Raw genomic sequence first — 27,121 nt, 5'->3', positions numbered from 1 at the left:
TCACAATAAACATACCATGACCGTTAACCTGTTTGGAACAGTGTTCGTTAAATGAAGAATTGGTTTGTTTTAAGTTCTTTTAACAAGATCCAAAATGGTGCTATTGTAATACAAGTGTGCCGTGTGTATCTATCTCTACAAGTATCACGCATAGCATCAAATATATATACGTAAACATTGTGTATTTTTTCTAAGGAAAATACAAAAAGAATTTCCCTCAACATTTTGTAGACTACAAGAAATGTTTCCTAAGATATATGTTCATTTATCAATTCTAAAATAAGGCTTTAGAACTGAGCAACAATGTAAGTACAATATCACTAGGTTCTTGTAACTCTAGCAGAAAACATTTTAGTTGAAGAATGAAATAATGAATTATAGTACAAATGTAGAAATATCTATCATGTTGCTTAAAGTCCATTTACAAACCTATGATCACAGAAAATGAACCTCACCTGAAAATCACTGCTTAAATTCATGCTGAGACATATTGGTCAATGAGATATATCTATTCTTGATGACGAGAAACCCACTTGAAATAAAATACATCTCAGAACAGCTGGTATAGGTATTAATACTTTTACTGATAAGGAGATAACAGCGTTTTGACCTTCCTAGGTCATCTTCACATAAAAGTTAATACCCATACCAGCCGTTCTGAGATATATAGATATATCTATGTTATCCTGTTTGAAATTTATACAAAAGATTTTCTTTACAAAAACCTTAAATGTCAATACAGCCTTCTCCAAAAACAACCAATCATAACTTGTTGATATATATATATATATATTTCATTTTTCCACTGTTAGGCTTAAAGTTTCATCCTTCCAAAACAAAACCATAACAATCTAAAAAAGTACTAACTTTCATCTTTAAAAAAAATCATGCATAATATTAGAAAGTTTCAGCTTAGCCTGTTAGTGTTCTCAATGATTTTAGCCTGAAATATGTATATAAATAAATTCAAGAAACTGTAATGTTGAAAAACAATAAGTTTAAACATTTATTTTTCCAAGAACATTAACAATTCCTTGTCTCACTCTCTCTTGATTTTATATACCTTTATATCCCATAAATATAACACATTTCAAATATAACACTTTATTCAATTTTTTATTTAACAGAGCCAGGATATACATAAAAAAATTTAATATACATTAAAAAACAGCAACACAGAATTGTATTGTATTTAATATTACTACTTAAACAGGCCTTAATGTATGAGTTTGGGTAAAACTCCATAAATTCTTACAATCATAACATTCAAACATTCTCGTATTTTACTTGGTCCTCAATATGTTTATTAAAGAAATTTGCTGAGACCTAATCTAGTAGTTAGAACTAAGAATGGAAAATTTTTATTAGTCGAAGCATCTTATCAAACAGCCATACAAAGTAAACAAGCAACAAGTGTACAGGAATAAGATCTCTGTACACGTTACCACCATAATGTCATTCTCAGTGTTCTATTACACAGCAGCACCTAAAATATTCAACTGTAAAGTGGCAAATAAAGTGCATTATACCAACATATGGACCTGTTATCTTCAACTCCCAACTACCAGTTTCTAACACTCATCACATTAAGCGAATTTTAAAGTTTCTATATAGCCATGAAAGTTAATCAGTTGTCACAAAACAAATAATATCAGTATATAAGGAAAAATTAAATATCTATAATCAGACATGTTTAGTAAAGTACAAAAGTCAAATATTAATTAAGGTTGTGTAAACCCACAACATACCTTGTGTTACAAGTAACTACTCTGAACAAGTGTGTAATCTGTTTGATGTAAGCTCACTATATACCTTGTGTTACGAGTAACAACACACCAAGTGTAAGCTGTTTGATGTAAGCTCACTATATACCTTGTGTTACGAGTAACAACACACCAAGTGTAAGCTGTTTGATGTAAGCTCACTATATACCTTGTGTTACGAGTAACAACACACCAAGTGTAAGCTGTTTGATGTAAGCTCACTATATACCTTGTGTTACGAGTAACAACACACCAAGTGTAAGCTGTTTGATGTAAGCTCACTATATACCTTGTGTTACGGTAACAACACACCAAGTGTAAGCTGTTTGATGTAAGCTCACTATATACCTTGTGTTACAAGTAACAACACACCAAGTGTAAGCTGTTTGATGTAAGCTCACTATATACCTTGTGTTACGAGTAACAACACACCAAGTGTAAGCTGTTTGATGTAAGCTCACTATATACCTTGTGTTACGAGTAACAACACACCAAGTGTAAGCTGTTTGATGTAAGCTCACTATATACCTTGTGTTACGAGTAACAACACACCAAGTGTAATCTGTTTGATGTAAACCCATGACACAGCTCATACTACAACACACCAAGTGTAAGCTGTTTGATGTAAGCTCACTATATACCTTGTGTTACGAGTACCAACACACCAAGTGTAAGCTGTTTGACGTAAGCTCACTATATACCTTGTGTTACGAGTAACAACACACCAAGTGTAATCTGTTTGATGTAAACCCATGACACAGCTCATACTACAAATATGACCATACCACCAATTAAATGTAAACAGCTTAACAAATATATTCAGTCTGTAAGTGATGCTACAAGTAACACCATGCTACAGATGGAGTGTAAACTGATCAAGGTACAACAGACCACCATGCCTCACAATGTAGATGTTGTACATAACAAATATTTTAAAGGTTTGGGCATATAATATAATAAATGCATGTAACATTCTGATATTAAGAATTCCAAATAGTAGAAAACATCTGTAAAGGAAAGCAACTGAGACAAAGATATTTTATAATGTCAACAAACTAAATCATTACAATTATCTCTTTAACATACTTTATTATCTCTCAAGTTACATGTCTTAGTTTATGACTTGATAGCTACTGACTTTTTGAATCTAATTCAATCTATAAAGATAACTCTACAATTACTGATTCAAATAATGAAATTTCTAATATACATAACATCAATGTTGGTAATGAAACAGTGCATTATGAACATATAATAAACCACTAACCTTATCTACAGTGAGCTATGATTGACATTTATCAAAAAGTAAATACTTCACAATTTACACATTAACCTTACAGTATACAGACATTTACTGTCTTAGCTTGTTAAGAAATACAATTTTCATACTAATTAGATTTATCCTGATTTAAAATCAACAATTTAAAGTAAATAAAGTATTTAACAACAACAATTTCCAAACTGATGACTACACATCAATCAACATTTGTATCAAAATTTACCTTTTCTCTAAAGATGGAACATTTTGAACTGAAAAACTTTGTTTATAAGTTACTTTCCCCCATCTTCTTCAAATATAGCAAGTTTTGTTCTAAACCTTTAGCAGTATAAAGTTTAATTCCACACTATTTGCTACTACTAGTAATTATTCATTTTAGTTGTGAACAGAAAATAAAACTCATTTTTGTAATAATTCTACACAAAAATATCAAATTTACCTATGTATCTAAATGTTTATACTTATAATATATAAACAGCTGTTTAAGTGGAAGACAAAGTAAAAGGTTTACTGACATCAGAAATAAGAGAATATGAAACCAATTTCACTGATAAACATTAAAATATTTCATTCATCTATTAAGGTAGAACATATAATTACATTCCTATCCTAACCCTAGAAATAGTCAACAGTTGCTTTATATTAATGACATTCATATAACTAACCCTAGATATCCAGTCAACAGTTTTATATTAATAACATTTATATAACCCTAGATATTCAGTCAACAGTTGTTTTAAATTAATGACATTCATATAACTAACCCTAGACATCCAGTCAACAGTTGTTTTATATTAAAGGCATTCATACAACTATCCCTAGATATCCAGTCAGCAGTTGTTTTATAATAATGTGCAGTTATTAATTAGAACAAGCTGTGAATATCTGTCATAAGTAAACATTAGAATATAACCAAAACTTTTCTGCTTCCACAGGTTTTTATGAAGTTTAGCAGCCCTAATGTTCCTAAATTCTGCCTTAAAATTAAAACAGTCTCTACTTTAACTTAATATATTCTTATATTTATTTCCTTAATGTAACTGTGGCTGGTAATTCATTAACATTACCTGTTTGCATTTCAAATACAAGACCACACAATTTCTAAAATGTTTTTGTGGCTTCTGAGTTTCTAGATATCTCTAAGAAAAAATATGGATTTTTTTTTTTATTTTAAAGAATAATTTATGATAATTAAGAAAGGTCTTATATATAAATGAAGGTTAGTAATATAATTGTGAAAACTCAAAGTGTATTTCATGTTGAATCATTAGACATAACATCTGTAAATAAATGTGAAAACAAAGTAATTTCCATTTCAAAGTCAATTCACAAGTGATTATCTTAATGAAACATTCATATCAATAAAACATGTCAAAATATCTTTCCCATGTTCTTTAAGAAAATCACTTGTTATGAACTCTTGGTTTCTATGAAAACCAAAACCAAACCAGTTTCGGTAGAAAGCAAGATGTGTTTTTAAAACATTTGGAGACTAGAGTATCTAATGCTATAACTAGGGATAGAAACCATTACAGTTTAGTACATCCTTAACAAGTGAAATCAAAATCAAATCACAAGAATTCAAACATCCTTACTTAGTGAAATCATTACCAATACAAACTTTATCTTAAACAAAAACAGACAGGATGTAATTCCTAAGAAATGTGTATTTGGCACCACAACCAAGAATACATCACTTTTATGAAAACAGCCCATTATTAGAAGGTTGAGTTTTGATGTAAGAAAATTTCCCAGTAATCCAATTAATTTATCAGGTTCACTGGTTACCAAAAGAGACTGAATTGAAGATAACAGTTTCATCTACATGGGCTAGGAAGAAGTAACTTATACTAAATATGACAGAACAGACTCATATTGGTCAACTACTATTGCTCAGCACCAAACATTTACATATGTTGAAGGCCACAATAATAGTATTCTTGCTACAGTAACAGAAGGTTAGATGTTCAACCTCCAGTCAAGATGTGTCTTGATTCACTGTGGATTCCATGGCTGATTTGGATATGGGTAACCCCCAGTACTGGGAGGATAGTTTGGATACTGACCATATGGTAGATAAGTAGTGGGAGCTGGTGGATAGACAGTAGGCATACCAGGTTGTTGGGTATAACCATAAGGATTGTAACCCCTCGGCAGAGGAATTGTTGCATAAGTTGGGTAAGTTGGAAACTGTGAGTAGGGCACAAAAGATGCACCTTGTGGCTGTGGCATGTTATTCTGGATAGGGTATGGGACTGAAGCAGGTGCTGATGCATTCTGGGGTGCTGTCTGTGGTGATTCGGTTTCTTTAGGTTTGTTATTGGGCATACCAGAATGATGAGATGGCAAAGATGGAGTTGGTCCTGTTGGTTGGTTGGCAATACTCTGTTGCAGTTCTTTACACAACTCGTCTCTCTCTGTCTTACGTGCAAAACAAAAGTCATTAATCTTGTTCTGAAAATTCACCAATAATTGTGTTAAGTCATTGTAGAATTTGATGCCTTCTTTTAGGTTGTTCTTCAATTCCATGTATGCATCATGGGCAGCAGCCAAATCTTTCATCATTGTGTCTCGAGTTACTGAACTCTGATTGTCTTGTTTTTCCTGACAGAATGCAGTGTTGACTTGCTGTATTTCTGCCATGGTTTTCTCCTGGTGTTCAAGATTTTCCCGAACTCTCTTTTGTAATGGCCCAAACACTTCTCCCAAAGTTTCAGCAGAAATTGCTTGTTCACTTATAGAACCATCTTGAGCCAGAGCATCCATGAATTTAGTTTTCATGTCTATGGTGGCATTTTGGAATTCGTTTTCAAGATTCTCTCTCTCAGACTTTATCTGTTCTACTTCCTGCATAAGTTTTTTCAATTTCTGAACACTAGGGCTATTCCCTAGTGAAGAAACTGGACTGGCAGAAGGAAGTCTATCACAAATTTCACTTTCAGGAAGACTCAAGAGCTCAATGCTATTCTTGTGCATATTAAACTTATCTTTAACAACACTGTCTGCTTTAACAGCATTTTCAATTATCTCCCTATACTTTGTTGTCTGAACCTTTAATGGCTGATTTAGCTTTTCGGATGGGGTTCTGGTCCACTTTTCTTTAAATTGGTTTCGAAACTGGTTATCTGATGCTTCTTCCTCATTAAGCATTCGTTCAGCTTCATCTAATATTTCCCGGTTTCTCTGTAACAAGGCTGGAAGCTCAGTTATTAGATTCTGAATTGTCTGGATTCCACCAGCTTCACTAACAGCCTTAGCTTTGTCTTTGAGTGACTGTGGCAATGCACTTCCAGTTGAATCTTCAATAGCAGCTGGAAGGTTCAGAGAGGCAAGAATGCCATTCATCATCTGTGTTTGTTCTCTCATTTTTCCAATTTCTTGATTCACAACCTCAGTTTTTCGAACATCAAAAGCTTGAATAGCTTGAGTGATTGGGACAGGCATTAATGTACTAAACAAGTCTTGGAATTTCAAGCTTAATTTCTCAGGTATGGGTGTTGGTTTTGCAAGTGCAGCTTTACCAACAGGAGGCAATGACTTAACATCAGGGATGCGAGCATGGTAAATGAAATCATTATCTTTTTTTGCTTCTTGGTAAGCTCTATTGATCTTCCCCACATAATCACTGAAATTATAAGTTGTAGATCCTCGTGTCTCAGCCGCTTTCATCAGCTCATTAGCATGTTGGAGTCGTGCCAATTCTTCACCAACTTCTTTCTTGCTTCTGCACACGAGGGCTTGATGGTATTCTGATACAGCATGGAAAGCTGCTTGTTTTCCTGCAACATTTGGAATCCACTCTTTATCCCAAAGTTGTTTCAAAGATTCCTTCTGGAGCTGTTTAAGGGTGTCAGCATACAGCTCTTCACACTGTGATGCCACCTTGGCAACTATGGCATCTTTCATATTATCAGCTGCTGCTTTATGAAAAAAACTTTCTTGTGCTTGGGCTAACATCAAAGCTTGAAGAGCCCCAAGAGTATCAGGCTGAATATCTGGTGTAGGCTCCTGCTGAACAATTGAAAGAACTGTTATTTTCAGATACTGGAAAAGTCCACAAGCTTGTTGAAAATACTTGGCTGCAAATTTGAGAGCAGCATCATTAGACAAATCATTTCCCTGACTTGCAGCGATCTGACTTTCCATTGCTGCTATGTTAAATAGGATACAAATTCTTTCGTATGATAAATTTGAAAGAGTGAGACTGGTCGATCCACTGAAAAAAGATCCCTTGTCAAAGGCATCTTTCCATCGAAAAGGGATCTGGACATCTGAAGGTGGACATTTTCCTTCAAGTACTGTAATCTGATCATAATATCTACACATTACTTGCAGTGAATTTTCATTTTTGTCGAGAGTTCTCCACGTAGAGTTTATTCGAAGCTTGTTCAGTTCTTTCAAAGATTCCTTGAAGTCGACTGGCTCATCAGCTGTACAATAGGACGATATTAAATTTTTCAAAGGCTTGATTATGTCAACTTCTGACGTCTTCTTGAATGGTACAGCAATAAAATTTGCCATTTTAAACCTCAGAAAATAATATTTCCTAAGTTATATTAAACAACTGAACTTTATTGTTTTGTTAAGCTACACCCCACTCAACTAGTCTAACACACTCATCTAATTAGAATGCCCGTGATACTTCCTTTGAGAGAGTCAGGTGACGTCAACTTTAACAATATCGTGGCCACCTAGACGAGTTTATAATAAATAAAGTATTTTAATAATATTATTTCTTTTTTTTTTTTTTTTTACAAAGTAATAATATCGTACGCAAGAACAAAAATTACTCATTAAATATCAACACAAATTAATCGTTTTAAACGTTAACAAAAAGTGTTATTTTTAGCATATGTGTATTATAATATCAAAACAATTAATTAATTAATTTAATAGTTTTGTTTTGAGTTTACTTACTGATTAAGAGTTGAAGCAAAAACACCATATCCGAAGCGCTTTCGAAAGATGGATCTTTCTTCTTCATAAATCTGAGTTATTTCTCGCTGAGAATAAAACGTTTGGCCTGTCGAAACTAGTACCGTCTTTTATATTTTGTTAATCTTGTAATCTTTGGTGTGTAATAATGTTGGCACATTATTGCTGTTTTTTTACTACTACATCCCCTCTAGTTTTACACTACTTAATTAGGGACGGCTAGCACAGATAGCCCTTGAGAAGCTTTGCGCAAAATTTAAACAAACAAACTGATTAAAGGTATGTTATTTTTTTCACTTCGCTTCCCTCTATAAAAAGCTTAAACGCATACGTAATTAGATATTTGTAAAAAAAAAAAAAGTTATAAGTTGAATGAGGTTATACATTAATTTTGAAATAAATTCCTATTGAAGATTTGTTAGCAGTATAAGCTTAAAACATAATTATGATTTGTGGAAAGATAAATATTTGGTGTAATGCTTTTTCTGAGATACAAAAATAAGAAATGAAAACTGGCTATGACTAAGATATGTATGACAAAAGGTGAGGTGACGTCATGGTCATGCAAGTGTTTTGATGAGATTGAATTGTTACTTACTTCCCGTTGTGAAATATGTGTGGCAAAAAGTGTCAGGTATAACGACACTAGAAAAACTGTACTTTAAGAAACCCAACTTAAAACGGATATATGATATTTCTTTTCATACGTAAATGTCAATTTAAAAAAGGATTAAAATTTAAAGTTCCCATGAGGCTTAGCGCCACATCCACGGGCTTACAACATAAAGTTTGAGATTTTACTTTCCAAGGTGTACAGAGTGCAGATGGACAATTGTCCACTAAGAAAACATTATTAATTTCACGCCCTTCGATGTTACGTATAACGATTGATAATGGTCAAAACTGGACAGAGAATAGAGATCTCATTCTCTAACTTAATAACAAAACATCAAGAAACGGTTCTAGTTGATTTGTTTATTAACTTGTTAGAAGTTTCTGTTCTACCATGAAGTGTGAAAAAAACAATATATACAAATACGACAATTTAAAACTAAGTTAAACAAAACGATGCGGTAAAAAATCACTGAAGAATCCTGGCTCTTTTTAATTCTAAGTTACTTTCAGAGTTGGTTATTCCTGAAGGTGATGGCTTTTAAAATCAACTGATTTATCACTATCGTTATCATTATTTCGAAGCATATTAGTACACACTGTTGGGAATTTAATTAAAAAGGTATTTTATAAGTGCTCACTTTTCTACCAGCACTGTTGACCTACCTCCCACTGGCACAGCGATATGTCTACGGGCTTGTAACGCTAGAAACCGGGTTTCGATAAAAATTGGTAAGCAAATGGGCAGATAGCCCATTGTATAGGTTTGTAGTTAAGTTCAAAGAAACATCTCATCAATAGCTTTCAATGTAGTTTGTTAATTCACAACAATAATATCGTTTGTTTTTTTGTATCTGATTTTTGTTTGTCTGTTTGACTTTCTCATACGTCGAATCTATATCCTGATTTATTGTTGATCTTCGTCTGATATTTGACCTTATATAGTCCATGTCTTTGTTTTTCATTCAGCACAAAGCTGCACAATGGACTATTTGTGTTCTGTCCAACGCAGGTATCAAAACCCTAATTTCAGAATTGTAAGCGTGACACTTATCACTGAATCACCGAGGGCCACGTAATTGTGTAATATAAATATATAAAATATTGAGATAAAAAGGTGACTATTGTAGATGACCTGAGGGTGTTTATTACCAGTGGTCATTCCATTAATCTCAAGTAGATAACCTAAAGATGTGTATTATCAGTGGTCACTCCGTTAATCTCAAAGTGGATGACCTAAAGATTGTTTTGTTTGTTTGTTTTGGAATTTCGCACAAAGCTACTCGAGGGCTATCTGTGCTAACCGTCCCTAATTTAGCAGTGTAAGACTAGAGGGAAGGCAGCTAGTCATCACCACCCACCGCTAACTCTTGGGCTACTCTTTTACCAACGAAAAGTGGGATTGACCGTCACATTATAACGCCCCCACGGCTGGGAGGGCGAGCATGTTTGGCGCGACTCGGGCGCGAACCTGCGACCCTCAGATTACGAAGCGTACGCCTTAACGCGCTACGCCATGCCAGGCCCACCTAAAGACATGCAGTGCCAGTGGTCACTCCGATAATCTCAAGTGTATTACCTAAAGACTTGTATTATCAGTGGTCATTCCGATAATCTCAAAAGAGACAAGCGAGATTCTTCAATTTCCGTGTTTTCGTGAGTAGAATTTTGAAATAACTGTTACAGGTTTCACGTCATTATGGTTAAAGTTTCATTCAAAAACAAAGATAAACATACCCTAATTACTACATATGTTTAATCAGATTGAACACTATAAACATGTTTTAATTACTACGTACGTTTAATCAGGTTGAACACTATAAACACGCTTTAATTACTACATACATTTACTCAGGTTGATAAACATGCCCGAATTACTACATACGCTTAATCGTGTTGAACACTATAAACATGCTTTAATTACTACATATGTTTAATCAGATTGAACACAATAAACATGCCATAATTACTACATACGTTTATTCAAGTTGAACACTATAAACATGCTGTAATTACTGCATACGCTTAATCACGTTGAACACTGTAAACATGCTTTAATTACTACATACGTTTAATCAGGTTGAACATTTATCTATAGTATTTGAAGTATTTGTTAAATAAATCACAGCTGTTAGAAGTCATCAACAGTAATGACTGTGGATAGAAGAGAAAACAATAACATTTTAATCTTTGGTAAAATAAAACACCAATTAAAAACTAGAGTCTATGAAGATTTAGAAGAATCTAACAGAAACAACCTTCCACTACATAAACATATCAATCTGTTCACATTCTGAAACTACAGTTCACAGTATTTGATTTAGTATTTTGTCTCTCATCAACACAGGATCTTAGGAAAGTCTGCTCATAGCTCAGGTCTCTATACATCTCACGAAGGAATTCAGATCTCAAGTTGTTCTAAATTTTCACACTGAAAAATTTCTGTTTTGAAGTGTATCTGAAATATCTTATATCTTACGTTCTATCTTTCCCTTTACCACTTTTTTAATATAAAACTGTGGAAAATTATGCGTACTGGTTGTTGAAAGACTTATGTTGTAGATCAAACCACTGAAGACAATAAGATATAAACTACACACACACACACACATATATATATACATATACCATTGTGGATATCACACACTGCTTAGTTCGGTGGTTTGACCTATAACATATCAGTTTTTACTCAATAACTAAACAAAGTAGTGAACATAGTTTTAGTTTATAATCACATTTCTAATATGATTTTCAAATTTCTCTAAAGCTGGATAAGTACACTCAGAAACTTTGTAAATAAGATATTTTAGACGATAAATTTAAAAGTTTAAAAGATATGGAATCTCTCTGCTGATCTACAAAGTCAATCCTTCTGCAAGACCTACCAAAAATCTACAAAAAACCAACAAACACTCTTAACAATTTTTGAAGTAAGAATTTTCTTTGAGTTATATTTATGTAAAAACACAACGTAGGAAAAAACTGTTATCTATATATCTGTTACAGTCAGCTTCTTAGTTATCAGAATGCAATTTTTACAATATATTTAACAGCAGAGTATTTAATTCTAAATTTCTACTAGATGTCTAAGTGAATTTTGAAAAGAAATACTAAAGTTGGTGCTGGTATAACTCATTACTTTGGTAAATAAATATACCACAGTTGATGCTAGTGTAATTAATTACATTTGGTAAATACATATACCACAGTTGGTGCTAGTGTAATTAATTACATTTGGTAAATAAATATACCACAGTTGATGCTGGTATATATCTTTCCATTTTGTTATATTTCATCTATTTATTTAGTGTATCACCAGTACAGGGTGACGTTTAACTTCTGAGGTGGTTATTCAGCATATCACGAATACAGGGCAACTATTTAATTTCTATGTTGGTTATTCAGTATATCACGAATACAGGGTGACTGTATAACTCCTATGAGGGTTATTTGGTATATCACAAATACAGAGTAACTCTTTAACTTCTGTCATGCTTATTCAATATATCATGGATACAGAGTGAATGTTTAACTTCTGCAGTGGTTATCCACTATATATATAAAAAAAATGGGGACTGTATAATTTCTGTGATGGTTATTTAGTACATCATAAAGAGAGGGTGACTGTTTAACTTCTGTGGTGGTTATTCAATATATATTCAATATAGGATAACTGTTTACCTTCTGTTGTGAGTACTCACTATATGGTAAATACAAGGTGACTTTTTAATTTCTGTGGTGGTTATTTAGTATATCATGAATACAAAATTACTGTTTAACTTCTGTGGTTGTTAATCAGCATATCATGAATACAGGGTGATTATTTAACTTCTAGGTGGTTATTTAGTATATCACAAATATAGGATGACTGTTTAACTTCTGTGGTAGTTATTCTGTATATCATGAATACAGGGTAACTGTTTAACTCCTGTGGTGGTTGTTCAGCATACCATGAATAAAAGGTGACTGTATAAATTCTGTGGTGGGTATACAGTATACCATGCATACAGAGTAACTATTTAACTTCTGTGGTAGTTATTCAGCACATCATGAATACAGGGTGACTATTTAGGGTGGTTATTTAGAATATCACAAATGCAGGGTGAACATTTAATTTCTTCGGTGATTATTGGGTATGTCTTAAACACAAAGTGGCTGTTTAACTTCTGTGGTGGTTATTTAGTATATCACAAATACAGGGTGACTCTATAACTTCTGTAGTAGTTATTTATTATATCACAAATACAGGGTGACTGTTTCACTTCCTTGGTGGTTATTCAGTTTATACTGAACACAGGGAGACAGTGTAACTTCTGTGGTTGTTAATCAGTATATCATGATTACAGGGTGACTGTTTGACTTCTGTGATGGTTATTCTATATATCATGAATATGGGGTGACTCTAACTTCTCTGATGGTTATTTAGTATATAACGAATACACTGTGACTAATTAACTTCTGTGTTTGTTATCTAGTATTTCATGATCACAGGGTGACTGTTTAACTTTTGTGATGGTTATTATTTAGTATATCATGAAAGGCGAGTGACTGTTTAACATCTCTTGAGATAGTATATCACAAATAGAGGGTGACTATTCCATTTCTGTGGTGGTTATTCAGTATATATTGAATACAGGGTGACTGCTTAACTTCTCTGATGGTTATTTAGTATATCATGAATACACTGTGACTGTTTAACTTCTGTGGTTGTTATTTAATATATCACTATCACAGGGTGATGGTTTACTTCTGTGGTGGTTTTCAGTATATCACGAATACATGGTGTCTGTTTAACTTCTGTTGTGGTTATTAAGTGTATCGTGAATAAAAGGGACTGCAGTGGTGGTTATCCAGTATATCATAAATACAGGGTAAGTGTTTAACTTTTGTGATGGTTTTCAGTATATCACGAATACAATGTGTCTATTTCAATTATGTGGTGGTTATTAAGTATATCACAAATACAGGGTGCTGTTTAACTTCTGTGGTGGTTATTTAGTATATCACAAATAGATGGTGACTTTTTAACTACTGTTGTGATTATTCAGTATATCATACAAACAAGGCAAATGTATGACTTCTATGGTGGTTATTCAGCATATTATGAATAAAGGGTGTCTGTTTCACTTTTGTGGTGGTTATTCTGAACATATTGAATACAGGGTGACTGTATAACTTCAGTGATTGTTATTCAGTATAACATGAATACAGGGTGATTTTTAATTTATGTGGTGGTTATTCAGTACATCATGAATAAGGGTGAATTTTTAATTTCTGTAGTGGTTAGTCAGTACATCATGAATACAGGGTAACTGTTTATCTTCTGTGGTGGTTTTAAATATATCATGAATACAGAATTAATTTGTAACTGCTGTTATTGTTATTGAGTGTATCAGGAATACAAGCTGACTGTTTAACTTCTGTGATTGTTAATCAGTTTGTCTCAAATACAGTGTAACTGTATAACTTCAATGGTGGTTATTCAGTATATCACGAATACAGGGCGACTCTTTTAACTTTTGTGTTAGTTAGTTGGTATATTCTAACCACAACTCAACAATTTATCTTCTGCATAGGTTATTAAATATATCACGAATACAGGGTGACTTTATAACTTCTGTTGTTGTTATTAAGTATATCACGAATACAAGGCGACTGTTTAACTTATTTGGTGATTATTCAGTGTATCATGAATACAGAGTGACTATATAACTTCTGTGGTGATTATTCAGTGTGAGAGATGTAAACTATTTAATTCACATACTTATTGCACATCTTTGAACATTTGTAAAAGCATTAAGTTAGTACTGGTGTTTTATTGACAACTATTTATGATATATCCCAGTGATAATTGTAATATTTAAATCAAGATATAACAAAGTGTTAATTATAATCTTTGAAAATACAGTGAAATCACAAAAAAATCCTGCATTATGAAGAGAATGACACACTAACTCTAAAATACTACACCCTGAGTAGTATGGTAAGGTAATATTCTGCACCTGACAACTATGGCAAGGTAATGTGTTTGAAAAGTATGGAAAGGTAATATCTCATATTTGACTAGTATGGTAAGGTAATGTCTTGTATTTTACAAGTATGGAAGGGTAATATCTTGTATTTGACAAGTATGGCAGGGTAATGCCTTGTGTTTGAAAGGTAAGGTAAGGGTAATGTCTTGTGTTTGAAAGGTACGGTAAGGTAATGTCTTGTGTTTGAAAGGTACGGTAAGGTAATGTCTTGTATTTGAAAGGTACGGTAAGGTAATGTCTTGTATTGTGCAGTGAGAGTAAAATACATTACACTACCTTATAATGGTTTGATAAGTATGGTTAAATCACAGAACTTTTTTATAGTTTGATAAGCATGGTTAAATCACGCAGTACATTATGATGATTTGATGAGTATGGTTAAATCACACAGTACATTATTATGATTTGATGAGTATGGTTAAATCACACAGTACATTATTATGATTTGATGAGTATGGTTAAATCACACAGTACATTATTATGATTTGATGAGTATGGTTAAATCACACAGTACATTATTATGATTTGATGAGTATGGTTAAATCACACAGTACATTATTATGATTTGATGAGTATGGTTAAATCACACAGTACATTATTATGATTTGATGAGTATGGTTAAATCACACAGTACATTGTTATGATTTGATGAGTATGGTTAAATCACACAGTACATTATTATGATTTGATGAGTATGGTTAAATCACACAGTACATTATTATGATTTGATGAGTATGGTTAAATCACACAGTACATTATGATGATTTGATGAGTATGGTTAAATTCACACAATACATTATGATGATTTGATGAGTATGGTTAAATCACACAATACATTATTATGATTTGATGAGTATGGTTAAATCACACAATACATTATTATGTTTTTATAAGTACGGTTAAATCACACAGTATGTTATTATATCTTGGGATGTAGTAATCTCATATTCAGAGTATTTGAGACAAGTAGTGAGCTATTTATTATCTCTATTTTTATAACAATACTTCAATATACATGAATAAATGCAACAAAATGAAAGCACATCTAACAAGAGAAGTTCAATATTGAAGCATTTTGTTTAATATATTAGCTAAAGTTAAATCCCAAGGGATTTATTTATATTGAATATCCATGAGTTCATTAAAAATGAAGCATAAATAAAAAATAGAAAGTATTTCAATTCACTACACAAATAGTGCATAGCATCAATAATGTAATAAATTAAGTAAACTTTACATCTTGAATCAGAGAAGTTTGAAATACCACATCAAAAAGATATAACATCAATATATCTGGGAAATATTACAGAATATGGGAAGTATCGTAAGACAATTTCTAAATCATTATTTTGTACAAATACAAAAACTCATGGTGAATGATTTTTATTTTTCTACTTCTTAGACAAAATAGTAAAAAATGTTGTATGAGAAACAACTTTCAAAATGTCCAATATCCTGATTGATAGCAAAATACAATGAACTTAGACATATGTATGTGTAGCACTACATAACACAGTTCACTGCTACTTAAGCCTAATTTTAAATGCATTTTCTAACAACAAAGGTAGTATTATTATTAAGTTTCATAGCTTTGATTAATGGTGTAGTACTGAGTGTTACAGCATCAGAGCTGTTTGAGATTTTCTTTGATGTGTGATGTCAATATTGGATTAAAGAAGTTATTTCAAAGTCCTAACTTTCATTTCTGGATTTAGGGTGCCAGCATGCTGGACCACATGGATACTACAAAACTCAGTGCTTACAGCTATATATAATGGATATAAACAATCAAAAACTGACAACAACCAGAATTAACATTAATCATCGTTGAAGAATAAGAAATCTGTTGATTTCACTATTTCTTATACAACAACCTGAATTAGCACTAATCATAGTTGAAGAAAACTGACAAAGACTAAATCTTCTGATGTCAATGTTTTAGATAAATATTTGATTTGTTTCCTCTTTCTATACTTTTCTTTATATGAATCTACAGTGTTTCTCCAACCACAACTTTATACTGAAAGTTAACTAATAAAATGAGTTCATCAAATGAAGTTTTCTTACAAACAATAGATCAACCCTATTACAGCTATTAATAAGGTTGGCATACACTAGATTAATACTATCATTACTACTTATAATAAGTATAGAAAGTAAACCTGAGTTAGTATTAAGTTAAATTAATAATATTAACAACAAATAAATAAATAAATATAAAAAGATGTATCACAGGAAGTTTGTATAAGTTAACCATTGTTCCACCAGTGGAGGTGGTAAGACAATTAGTGCATTATTTATGCAATACTCGAATGATTTAAAAGTACACTTTGTCAAAATACTAAATTTTTAAAAAACATAAAAAATAAGTAAATAGTTTTAAAAAAATCAACTTTAATATATATAAATAAAAAGTTAAAACACAATTACAAGTTTGAGAAAAGCTTCTATTTTTATGAAATGTTAAGTTTAAAATAAACTTTATGTTCACAAATATAAAAAGATAACTAGTTTTACTATCTCAGTGAAAACACACACACACAAAGCTAGTACAAAAAACACATTATTGGCTCAGTTAATTTTAACATATCTTGGTAGAGATCAACATGTGCGTAGTTTTGGTAGAATTGTCTACACGATTAGGTAGAAGTGTTTGTTAATTACCAACAAACTCATTATAAAGTTTTGTCTATTTCTAGAACTTTTGGGAAAACAAGTACACATTACTTTTATATCCTAAAAATATACCCTATATGAATCTTGTAGCCATAGGTAAAAAATTCTGTTACCTTTACATCCTAAAAACTAAAATGTAATACTAACATATTCCATTCACTGAAGAAAGCATTAATATATATAAATTTTAATTTGTGAAAATTATGTGTTTCAGAACACTGGTTACAAAATAAAATAGTGTTCAATAACAAAATAACATAGTTAACATATACCCAAGAAACATACTTCAACATAATCATTTTGTGCTCTGACAGGCAAGCTTTGTATTTTCTCAGTAACTATAGGAACAAGCTATTAATGATAAAACAAAATTAAATAAACATAGACAGCTCTTAGATAACATTAGAAAATATTTTAAACCATATATATTTCTTTATTTTGTAGTGTTATCACATAATAACATAACTGGTTATTTAAAAGAAAAGAAAATTTGTGATAAAAATCACATTAACAGAAATATTTTTACCACTCATGAATATCTGTAGCTTATAAATGTAGAAATATTTAATCATATTAACACACACCTGTATACACAATTCCATCCTGTTAACACACACCTGTATACACAATTCCATCCTGTTCACATACACCTGTATACACATTCCATCCTGTTCACATACACCTGTATACACATTCCATCCAGTTCACATACACCTGTATACATGATTCAACATACACTTGCACTTTGCCACAAACTTTAGACCATTGATTATAATGTTTCACAAAATTTACATATCTAAACTCTGACTGTTTATAAATAACTTATATTTTATCTTAGACAAAAAACTTTAGACCATTGATTATAATGTTTCACAAAATTTACATATCTAAACTCTGACTGTTTATAAATAACTTATATTTTATCTTACTTCTGATTCTTTTACTGCATTATTTGTTTAATGTGTAAGCACATTCAGCACACAGTAGTAAAAACAAGAAAACCATCACAGAAGTATAAAACAAACAAAGAAACTGGAACAATGAGAGTTTATATTTTACGGCCATGTATTTTTTTTTTCTTATCATGTTCTGCAATCATCAGTTCATAATAATTCACTTCAACAACCATGAAACAGAAGTGAAACTTGTGAGATTCTACGAAATCACACGTGACAATATTCAAACCGTATTTTCCTGCAGTTTTTTCCTTCAGCCATTGATAGAGAGCTGCATGGGTTGTACTGACAAGCATATCTTTTAGACAGCTCCGAGGATGTCTCAGGATGAAGGCCACCGTTGGAGTCAAATGACCCTTGGAAACATAGAAGGTTCTGTCATTTCTTTCTCTCAAGTAATTCTGAGAAAGAAAAAAGATGAGATCAGAAATATGTAGAGCATCAGGAGAAGCCCCTTCAATACAATCCACCCAGAGGAAAGGGTGATCCTTGGCTACTTCATGGCGATAGAAGGTAATAACCTGGTATTCCTGTTGCCACATCCAAGCTAAGGTTGCCTGTTCTAGATCTTCAGGGTATGGACACACCTTGGAACCAAATGCTTCAGTTACCTGTTTCATCAGTTTTTCATGATGTTCATTGGTCATTTCAAAAAAATGTTCAAAATCAATCAGAATAATTTCCTTTGGGTGGGAGTCCATAAATTCTTTAATGTCTGCCAAGATAAAAGAAACAGGGATTCCATACAACCCACAGACAATAAAGATTTCTGAAGAACCTTCTTTTGGTGCAACTGAGAAACTGAAATAGCGAATCCCACGAAGAAGCTGTTTCTGACAAGTTATGTCTTGTGTTCTTCTCCAATTATAAATAACTTTCCTGGTCATATTTCCTACCAGATGCAGCATTTTAGACTTTCCTCGGTCATGTTCTTCTGGGCTAAACTCAGAATGTGGGTCAATAGAATAACTTCCAGATTCATGGGAACCTAGAGAGAAAAATTATTTATGTTATAAAGAAGCTCACAAAACCATACTGTAACCATAACATAAGCATAAGCTATATTTCTAATATTCTGATTTAGACATTTGTTTGGTAAAGGAAACTCGATACAAAAATGCTGTAATAATATACAAGTTTCATGCACTACTTAGAAGATGAGAATGATAGAGTGAGTGAATCAGTAATCATTCAAACATTCACTGTTTTACTGCACTAATCACCGAGTTATTCAGTTAATAAGGTATTGTGTCTGTTTGCAATTCAATTAGTAATTTAAGTAGTGTGTAACTGAGGAAAGTGTGCAGGTGAGTTTGAAAGTATTTTGAAGTAACATAAATGTTCTTGAGAAATACAAGTAAACCCACAAATAAAAACAGATTCAATCATGAAACGAGGGGGTGTTATGTATTTGATAATTTGACTAGTTTCTTTAAATGTAACAAATATATATAAGAGAACGAACAGAAAACACAATGCAAGTACTTGCTCAAACGACTGCTTCTGTTTGAAGATGCTTACTGCTGCATCTTTATTTCTCTTGGAATATGCTACCATCAAACTAAATACTTAAAACCTAAGTCTTCACTTAATGGTTTCTTAATAGAACTGCTCTGAGTGCTTACACCTGATTTCAATAGATAAATTAGCTTCTTTTATCCATTTATAAGTCACCTCATGACCTTTTTTCTTTTCTTTATTAGAACAAACTCGATCAAGAAGAATATTCAATGCTAATCTTTCCAATCCAAATGTTATGTATTAATGTAATATCCTCTTGAGCAAAACAGACATTACACAATGATAGATGTTATAACAAAAGTAGGATTGTTTTGGTGAAAATAAAATAAAATTATTTATAGTTCTGAATGACAAAAGCATAAAGAGAAATAAATTATTTACTGGATATGATGAAACAGTTAGAAAAAGGTCATGAAAAGAAGTTGAAAGATAGAGATGTAATATTTAAAGACAAATTTTAAAAAAAAGACTAAATCTGACTAAAAACAAGATTCTTGAAACTACTGGAGATGTAGAGAGATTAAATAGAACAATTGTAATACAGAAAGGCTGAAATGACAAAATCAAACAAGTGTAAAAACACATCTTCATTGTACAGAAAACTTACACCATTTACTACTAAATATGAAACAGAACTTACTTGGTCTACACCTATTACCAAAACTACTTCACCATCTGAGAATGTAAAACCTTTCTGGCCTAATCCAACCAGGACACGACCACACCAAGTGCCAAAATAAAGATGGCTAGTTCAATAGCATTATTCAATTGATAAACCAATACACTATGATGGAACAGCACCCAAAGACAAGTTTAACAGGAATATAAAAACTTTAAAAATAGACAAGCACATGATAGTAAAAATAACTACCAACCTGAAGTACAACACAGTATAAATAGCATGAAGTACCACCAGAGAGAGTAGCTGTTGTCTTCTGCTTCTTAACAGTGGGAATAAATACATCATGGTTTTGATGGAATATTTCATGAAATTATCAGAAACATATATGATGTTAACACTGATGAGCCAAAAGCTCTAGCAATAAAGCTCATAACTGAACTTGTTTCAAGATCTGAGGTATGGAACATCATTAACATCAGAGACATTCATCTGAATTAACCTTCTTTATAGAAATACGCCAGATTCTAGTAATTAAAAAAAAAAAGACTAGGCCAAAACCAACCCTTCATCAACATGGTCAAGATTCAACCATATGACTAGAAATTAATGTAGTTGACAAAATATGTGATCAAAATGTTTCATTTCAACTTGAGTTACAAAACACCAGTACATGAAGCTAAAAGCAACACACCATCATCACTAATGTTTGAGAAAGTAAATAAAGTGTCACTGGAAATCCTGTAATCCCATCCACTAGACAGTCACCAAGCAGTCTTACAACAAACATACAAAAAGGTTAAGAAACACCACAAATGTCATGCACAACTTACCCAAGAATGACTGAAATAAGTTAATGGTGAAATGAACAGTCATTATGAATTCAATACTAATAAAACTGGTTTCCATCACAGGTAACATGGTATAGTTATTTAATCACAACTGCAACAGAGAACAGACTCCAAAATGAAGCAGGCGTTGGAGCATGTTGTCCTGAAAAAAATCAATAATGCAGTTTATAGAATCTAGATGGGCATGCAGTACAAGTCAAAGGCCATTCACTGTGATCATCTTTGAAAGTTTGTTGGCAAGAAAGCAGCCAACAAGGTAAACTTGAGAGAAGAATTCACTCTGGTGAAAGTCAATCTCCTATAGCTTCTGTTGAGACAACTTTTAAAGGATCACCAAAATAGAGCTGCTAGTGGACTTCCTCAACCACCTACTTAAAGAATAGTCCCTTGATAGCAGGACACTGGATGACAATAAGTCATCCCAGTTGTATACCATAACTTAAAAAAAAAAAAACTACAAAAAAAGACTAGGTGTATACAGATCAGTTTGCTGATCTATTTGTGCATTAGGACTGTTCAAGGGCTTCCAAATTCACAAAGAGAAAATGTACTAAGCTATATTTTTATTGTTTTAATCTAAATCCTTGTTTTCTAAATGAAAGTAATCTTGATTATAACAATAATCTAAACAAGTATGTAGTAAGTAATAGATGAAAATCATATAAATGCCAGCAACAGTGAATCAGTAGCCATTCAAATACACTGTATGTTGATTATTGTGATCAGTTCAGAACACAGTTGCACTGATAACAACAACCAAATGATATTGTTGACTAATAAAATACAAATTCAGTAGTTACAGTAACATTAACTGATATAGGCTAGTGAACACATTACGTTAAAGTTTGAAAGCTGGGTTTTTATATTTATAAATAATTAAAGAAAAGAAAAACTCAACAAGAATTAGAAAAATTCATTTAAAGTTGATTGTCTAATATATTATAAAAGCAATTCATTAATAAAACCTGATGTGTTTGTACACCAAGCTGTAAAACTCAAAGTGCCTTATGCATTTCAGCACTTCTTGTATTTTACGTACTTCTGTCAATTCTGGTTCTGTCTGAGTAACTGTCTGACAAACATCTGACTATTTCAGCTTAGCATGTACATGAATAATTTGATCAACTGTTATCCAAGCATTAAGACCATTTGTAGTCATGTCAAGTGGTCTATTTACAATTTCTTTGTTTTCTTTTCAGAATCTCCAATTATTAAAACAATTCTGAATTATCTTTTCAAACACTTGATTCTATGACATAGTTAAATGTGCAGGGCTTTGAGGAGATTAGTTTGTTGGGTTTTTTTTTAATCATTTGCACTCAGTTGTTGCATGTCTTCTATATTTTCTAAGGTTCTAGTGCATATTTCTCAATGGTAATGAGCTTTTAATGCTTAGATAATTCTTTGATCGTATAGTTGGATCAATGACTCATATCTGCAGATAAGGTAAAACCTTAATGTGTTTGAATGACACATTAGCAAAGTGTACAGTACAGTTGTCAACAAGCAGGACAATGTTCTGTTTCAACTCATTTCATTAACCAGTCATTAAAGGTCAGAACTGTTATCCAACCAGTTGAGTTTAAGCAGTAGTCAACACATTTAGAATACCACTGATTCTTGTGTTTCTGATCACCAAAAGCTGTCTTTTGTTACCATACATACTAACATAGCATAGGATGTCACACATTCTTTAGAAGTTTTAAAGCTTTTCACACTCTAATTTTGAACAAATAAGTATGTTCGGGCAAGGAACAGTAATAAAGTCCAGTTTCATCTGTAAACATTATCAGGCTAATATTCAGCAATCATTTTAGTCCATTCTTCTCCAATACAAGTTTCTTCTGGTGAAAAATCCAAGTTCTTTTGCTCATCACAATTAAGTTTTTATACATTTTCCAAACAATTAAACTACCCATAAATTACAGCAAAATTGTCTTTTCCCATTTTCATAACTGGCTATCCTGTTTTCTACTACATCATTGGTCAATTTACATGAACATCTTGTTCAAAAACATTAGTAAACCAAAGTTTTAATGCTGACTGTATCTGGTCATCTTTTCTACTGCATTTTCTCTTACAGTTTAGATTTCCTTTCTGTTTAGCTCTCCTCTCAGTATCAGTTCAATCTCTTAACATTTTACACAACAATTGTCAAACACACTGCTGCATTACCTTGCCCAATGTTTAGTAACTTATCATGGCATTCTACAATGGAAACTTTTTCTTTAAGGGTTAGATCTCTATGTTTCTTACTCCATTATTAAGGAGGGTCAACAAAAACAGAAATTTGTCAGATTATTGTTGTAATCAAAGGAACAAAAAGGGCTGTACTGTAATTATGGATATTAATGCCTTATTCTAGAGTTAACCTTTTGGATGAGAACAAATAATTATGGAAAAAATTAAAAACAAAGATCTTAATCACAACTTAGCCACACCCTGTTCTGTAAAGAGCTTAAGGTCAAGGGACCTGAGGAAAGATGGTCAAACTGATTAGAAATGATGACAAAAATCAAGCACAGATTAATTAAAGGTTTACCCTGTAATTTTTATACATTTCGTCAGAACTTGGTAATTCTTGTAAAATTATCAGTAGGGGCATTCACTGTATTAATAAATAAATCACTGATTTATTCAATTGTATCAGTAAGAATCACTACATCTATATATCCACAGTTTAATTAGCCAGCGAGTTATGTAGTGAGAATCATGACGTATATTTTTCCACAGTTTAATTAGCCAGCAAGTTATGTAGTGAGAATCATGACGTATATTTATCCACAGTTTAATTAGCCAGTGAGTTATGTAGTGAGAATCATGACGTATATTTATCCACAGTTTAATTAGTGCGTTAGACTGCATATCTTTTACTCAATGATAAACAAAAAATTCTGCAACTAAGATTATAGATAAGTTAGGAATCCCTTAGTGTTAGCTTTTCTATTGAATCATTGCTTAATAAGTAAAATATAAAAGTGAACACTACCTGTATGAAACAGTAAAGAAATAAACAGGTTAATTATATTATCTGAACTGTAAGCATAATTATTTTTATCAAATAATTCATACAAAGCTACCCAATAGCAGAACCCAATATCAGAGTATGTTTGTTATAGGACAATTGGAAGGCAACTCAGAAGCCAATATTATATTTAAATATATGTTAACATAATATATATATATATATATATATATTAATATAACAAGATATATTTATTTCATTGAAGTTGACTTGTTGAAAGTGTATTTAAAAACCTTAAAATAAACAAATCAATGAACAACTGGAAAATAACTAACTACAATAATAACAAGCTCACCAATGAAAATATCTACTATCTACTGGAATATAACTATATAAGTAAACACTTGCAAATCTTGTACCTTTAAAATCCTATTATTTAACCAAATACTAAATATTTAGACATATCTTAATCAAACATTGTTTGTTAAGAATATATCGAGATGTATTAATAATACTGTAATGTATTACCATGATAGTAACATACTGTAAAAAACTATTTAAGTTATATAGTTATACTGTAACATATTTCTATGATGGTTACATACTATACAAGACCATTTCTCCCACTTGGTAATACTGTAACATATTCCCATGATGCTGACATACTGTAACAACCTATTTCAACTAATTAGTAATACTCTAATGTATTCCCATGATGGTTGTATACTGTAACAACCTATTTCAGCTACTTAGTAATACTCTAATGTATTCTGATGATGGTATATACTGTTACAACCTATTTCAGGTATTTAGTAATACTGTAATGTATTTCCATGATGTTTACATATTATAACAGCCTATTACAGCTACTTAGTAACAATACTCCAATGTACTCCTATGATGATGACATACTGTAACAGCCTATTTCTGCTAGTTAGTAATAAAGTAAAGTATTCCTATAATGGGTACATACTGAAAAAACCAATTTCAGCTACTTAGTAATAGTGAAATGAATCCCATCGATGAATACATAGTGTAACAACCTATTTCTGCTACTTAGTAACACTGTAATGGAATACAATTGTGGTTACATACTACAACAACCTATTTCAGCTACATAATAATATGGTAATGCATTCCCATGATGGTTACATACTGTAAGAGCCTCTATCAACTACTTAGTAATACTGTAATGTATTTTGATGATAGTTACATACTATAACAGGCTATTTCTGCTACTTAGTAATACTGTAATGCATTTTCATCATGGTTACATACTATAACAACATATGTCAGCTACTTAGTAATACTGTAATGTACTTCTATGATTGTTACATACTATAAAAGCCTATTTCAGCTTCATAATGCTGCAATGTATTCCCATGATCATTACATACTGTAACAGCCTATTTCAACTACTTAGTAATACTGTAATGTATTCCCATGATGGTTACATACAGTAACAAATCATGGTTACAAACTGTAATATATTATCATGATGGTTACATACTATAACAGCCTATTTCAGCTACTTATTAATACTGTACTTTATTCTCTTGATGGTTATATTCTGTAACAACCTACTACAGCTACTTACTAACACTGTAATGTATTCCCATGATTGTTACATACTGTAACAACCTTTTTTCAGGTACTTAGTATTACTGTGATGTATTCCCGTGATGGTGACAAGTTTTAACAGCATATTTATGTTTTATTTAATAACATTTCTCATTTGTGAGAAACATTGATCTGCGCTCTCCTCCCTACTGAAAACAAAACAAATTATTGCATCACCAGTGTTATACTTTGGTTTCTGTAGTGAGGTTTTAATATATTTTATCACAATGGTGTGGATATGGCAGTGTATATAATATTACTTTACCACATATATGTAGTATTACCGACACTACTTGACTAGCGCTTTGATACATTTAACAATATTATAAATTGTTATGTAAAACTAAATATTTCTGGGTTCGTACAACTGGAGTACTAGACTAGATGGAAATACAATAAAGAAGACCCGCCCTGTACACTACGCAGTCTTAGTTTTAAATTACATATCAACTTACCGGGAATAGCCAAGCAGTACAGAGGAACATGATGGAGATTTTCGGGTAGATTTTCCATCCAATGGTCAAGTTTTATCTTGTGTTCCAGATTTGCTCTTTCTACTTCTAGGTGTTCATGCTTTACATAACTTTCCAAATTAGACACACTTCCTTCTGCCATTTTGTTGTTTATACTAACTATCTAAATGGTGGCGCTTCTATATATTTACCACACAATCGAATGCGAGAAGATACCGAAGAATTCAACTAAATTTCATTGGCTGTAGGCAAACAAGAATATAACCTTATATACCGTTTGTGTACTAGATTTTTTATGCTGTATGTTATACGCTAGCTAGAGGGAGCTGCGGTTTTAATACTAATGCTAGGATCAACAAACCTGGAAGACCTTCTCGAAAGATCTGAAGAATTGACGTGAAAGTTTTCTAGTTTATTCGAACGTCGATATACTACTACTTAGTAAAGCGTCATTAGGTTAGTTAGACAACGAGTTAAAATATGATCAATAGGTGGGATTATTTTCAAGACAGAATGAGCCAGTAACTGAATAAGTGTTATCAAGGGTCTGTTGAAACTGTCATACTTGGAAAACAAAATATATTTGTTTTATTATCAACCTTTGTCAAAGTCTTAATTTACTTCCATTAGGTGCCGTCTATGCGGTCAAATGTAACAGATACTCAGAAAGTGGCCGAAATCATGTGAACTTTCATTGACAGCCCTTACAATAAAACCGTAATTTAAATTTACAAGAGTTGATAACCCTATCACTGTTACTTTTTGGACTAGAAGTTGAAAATACATCAGAACGGCTGGAAAGGCTTTTACTAATAAAGA

The 27,121-nt window shown here is 32.0% G+C and overlaps 2 protein-coding genes across 2 annotated transcripts; both read right to left on the bottom strand.

Moving 5' to 3' along the window:
- Nucleotides 1-1,099: 1,099 nt before the first annotated feature.
- LOC143253544 (programmed cell death 6-interacting protein-like) lies at nt 1,100-8,238 on the bottom strand. Its single transcript, XM_076507595.1, has 2 exons — nt 7,960-8,238; nt 1,100-7,733 (listed from the first exon to the last, which is right to left on the bottom strand). The coding sequence occupies exon 2, from the start codon at nt 7,561-7,563 to the stop codon at nt 5,038-5,040; it is 2,526 nt and encodes an 841-aa protein (XP_076363710.1). The 5' UTR covers nt 7,564-7,733; nt 7,960-8,238; the 3' UTR covers nt 1,100-5,037.
- Nucleotides 8,239-10,550: 2,312 nt separating this feature from the next.
- Nucleotides 10,551-26,899, bottom strand: LOC143253548 (PI-PLC X domain-containing protein 3-like). The gene is made up of 2 exons (XM_076507606.1): nt 26,285-26,899; nt 10,551-19,241 (listed from the first exon to the last, which is right to left on the bottom strand). The coding sequence occupies exons 1-2, from the start codon at nt 26,442-26,444 to the stop codon at nt 18,346-18,348; spliced, it is 1,056 nt and encodes a 351-aa protein (XP_076363721.1). The 5' UTR covers nt 26,445-26,899; the 3' UTR covers nt 10,551-18,345.
- Nucleotides 26,900-27,121: the final 222 nt, after the last annotated feature.

This window comes from Tachypleus tridentatus, chromosome 6 (assembly GCF_004210375.1).
Source record: "Tachypleus tridentatus isolate NWPU-2018 chromosome 6, ASM421037v1, whole genome shotgun sequence".
Taxonomy (NCBI): domain Eukaryota; kingdom Metazoa; phylum Arthropoda; class Merostomata; order Xiphosura; family Limulidae; genus Tachypleus; species Tachypleus tridentatus.
Note: the sequence above shows the minus strand (reverse complement) of the source record. Positions and strands in the feature narration are given on the sequence as shown.

What these genes read in the sequence shown, in the direction of transcription:
- LOC143253544 (XM_076507595.1), bottom strand. Translation starts at nt 7,563, where the DNA reads ATGGCAAATTTTATTGCTGTACCATTCAAGAAGACGTCAGAAGTTGAC.
- LOC143253548 (XM_076507606.1), bottom strand. Translation starts at nt 26,444, where the DNA reads ATGGCAGAAGGAAGTGTGTCTAATTTGGAAAGTTATGTAAAGCATGAA. An exon ending in GTACTGCTTGGCTATTCCCG is followed by an intron (nt 19,242 to 26,284) that starts GTAAGTTGATAT and finishes TTTTCTCTCTAG; the next exon opens with GTTCCCATGAATCTGGAAGT.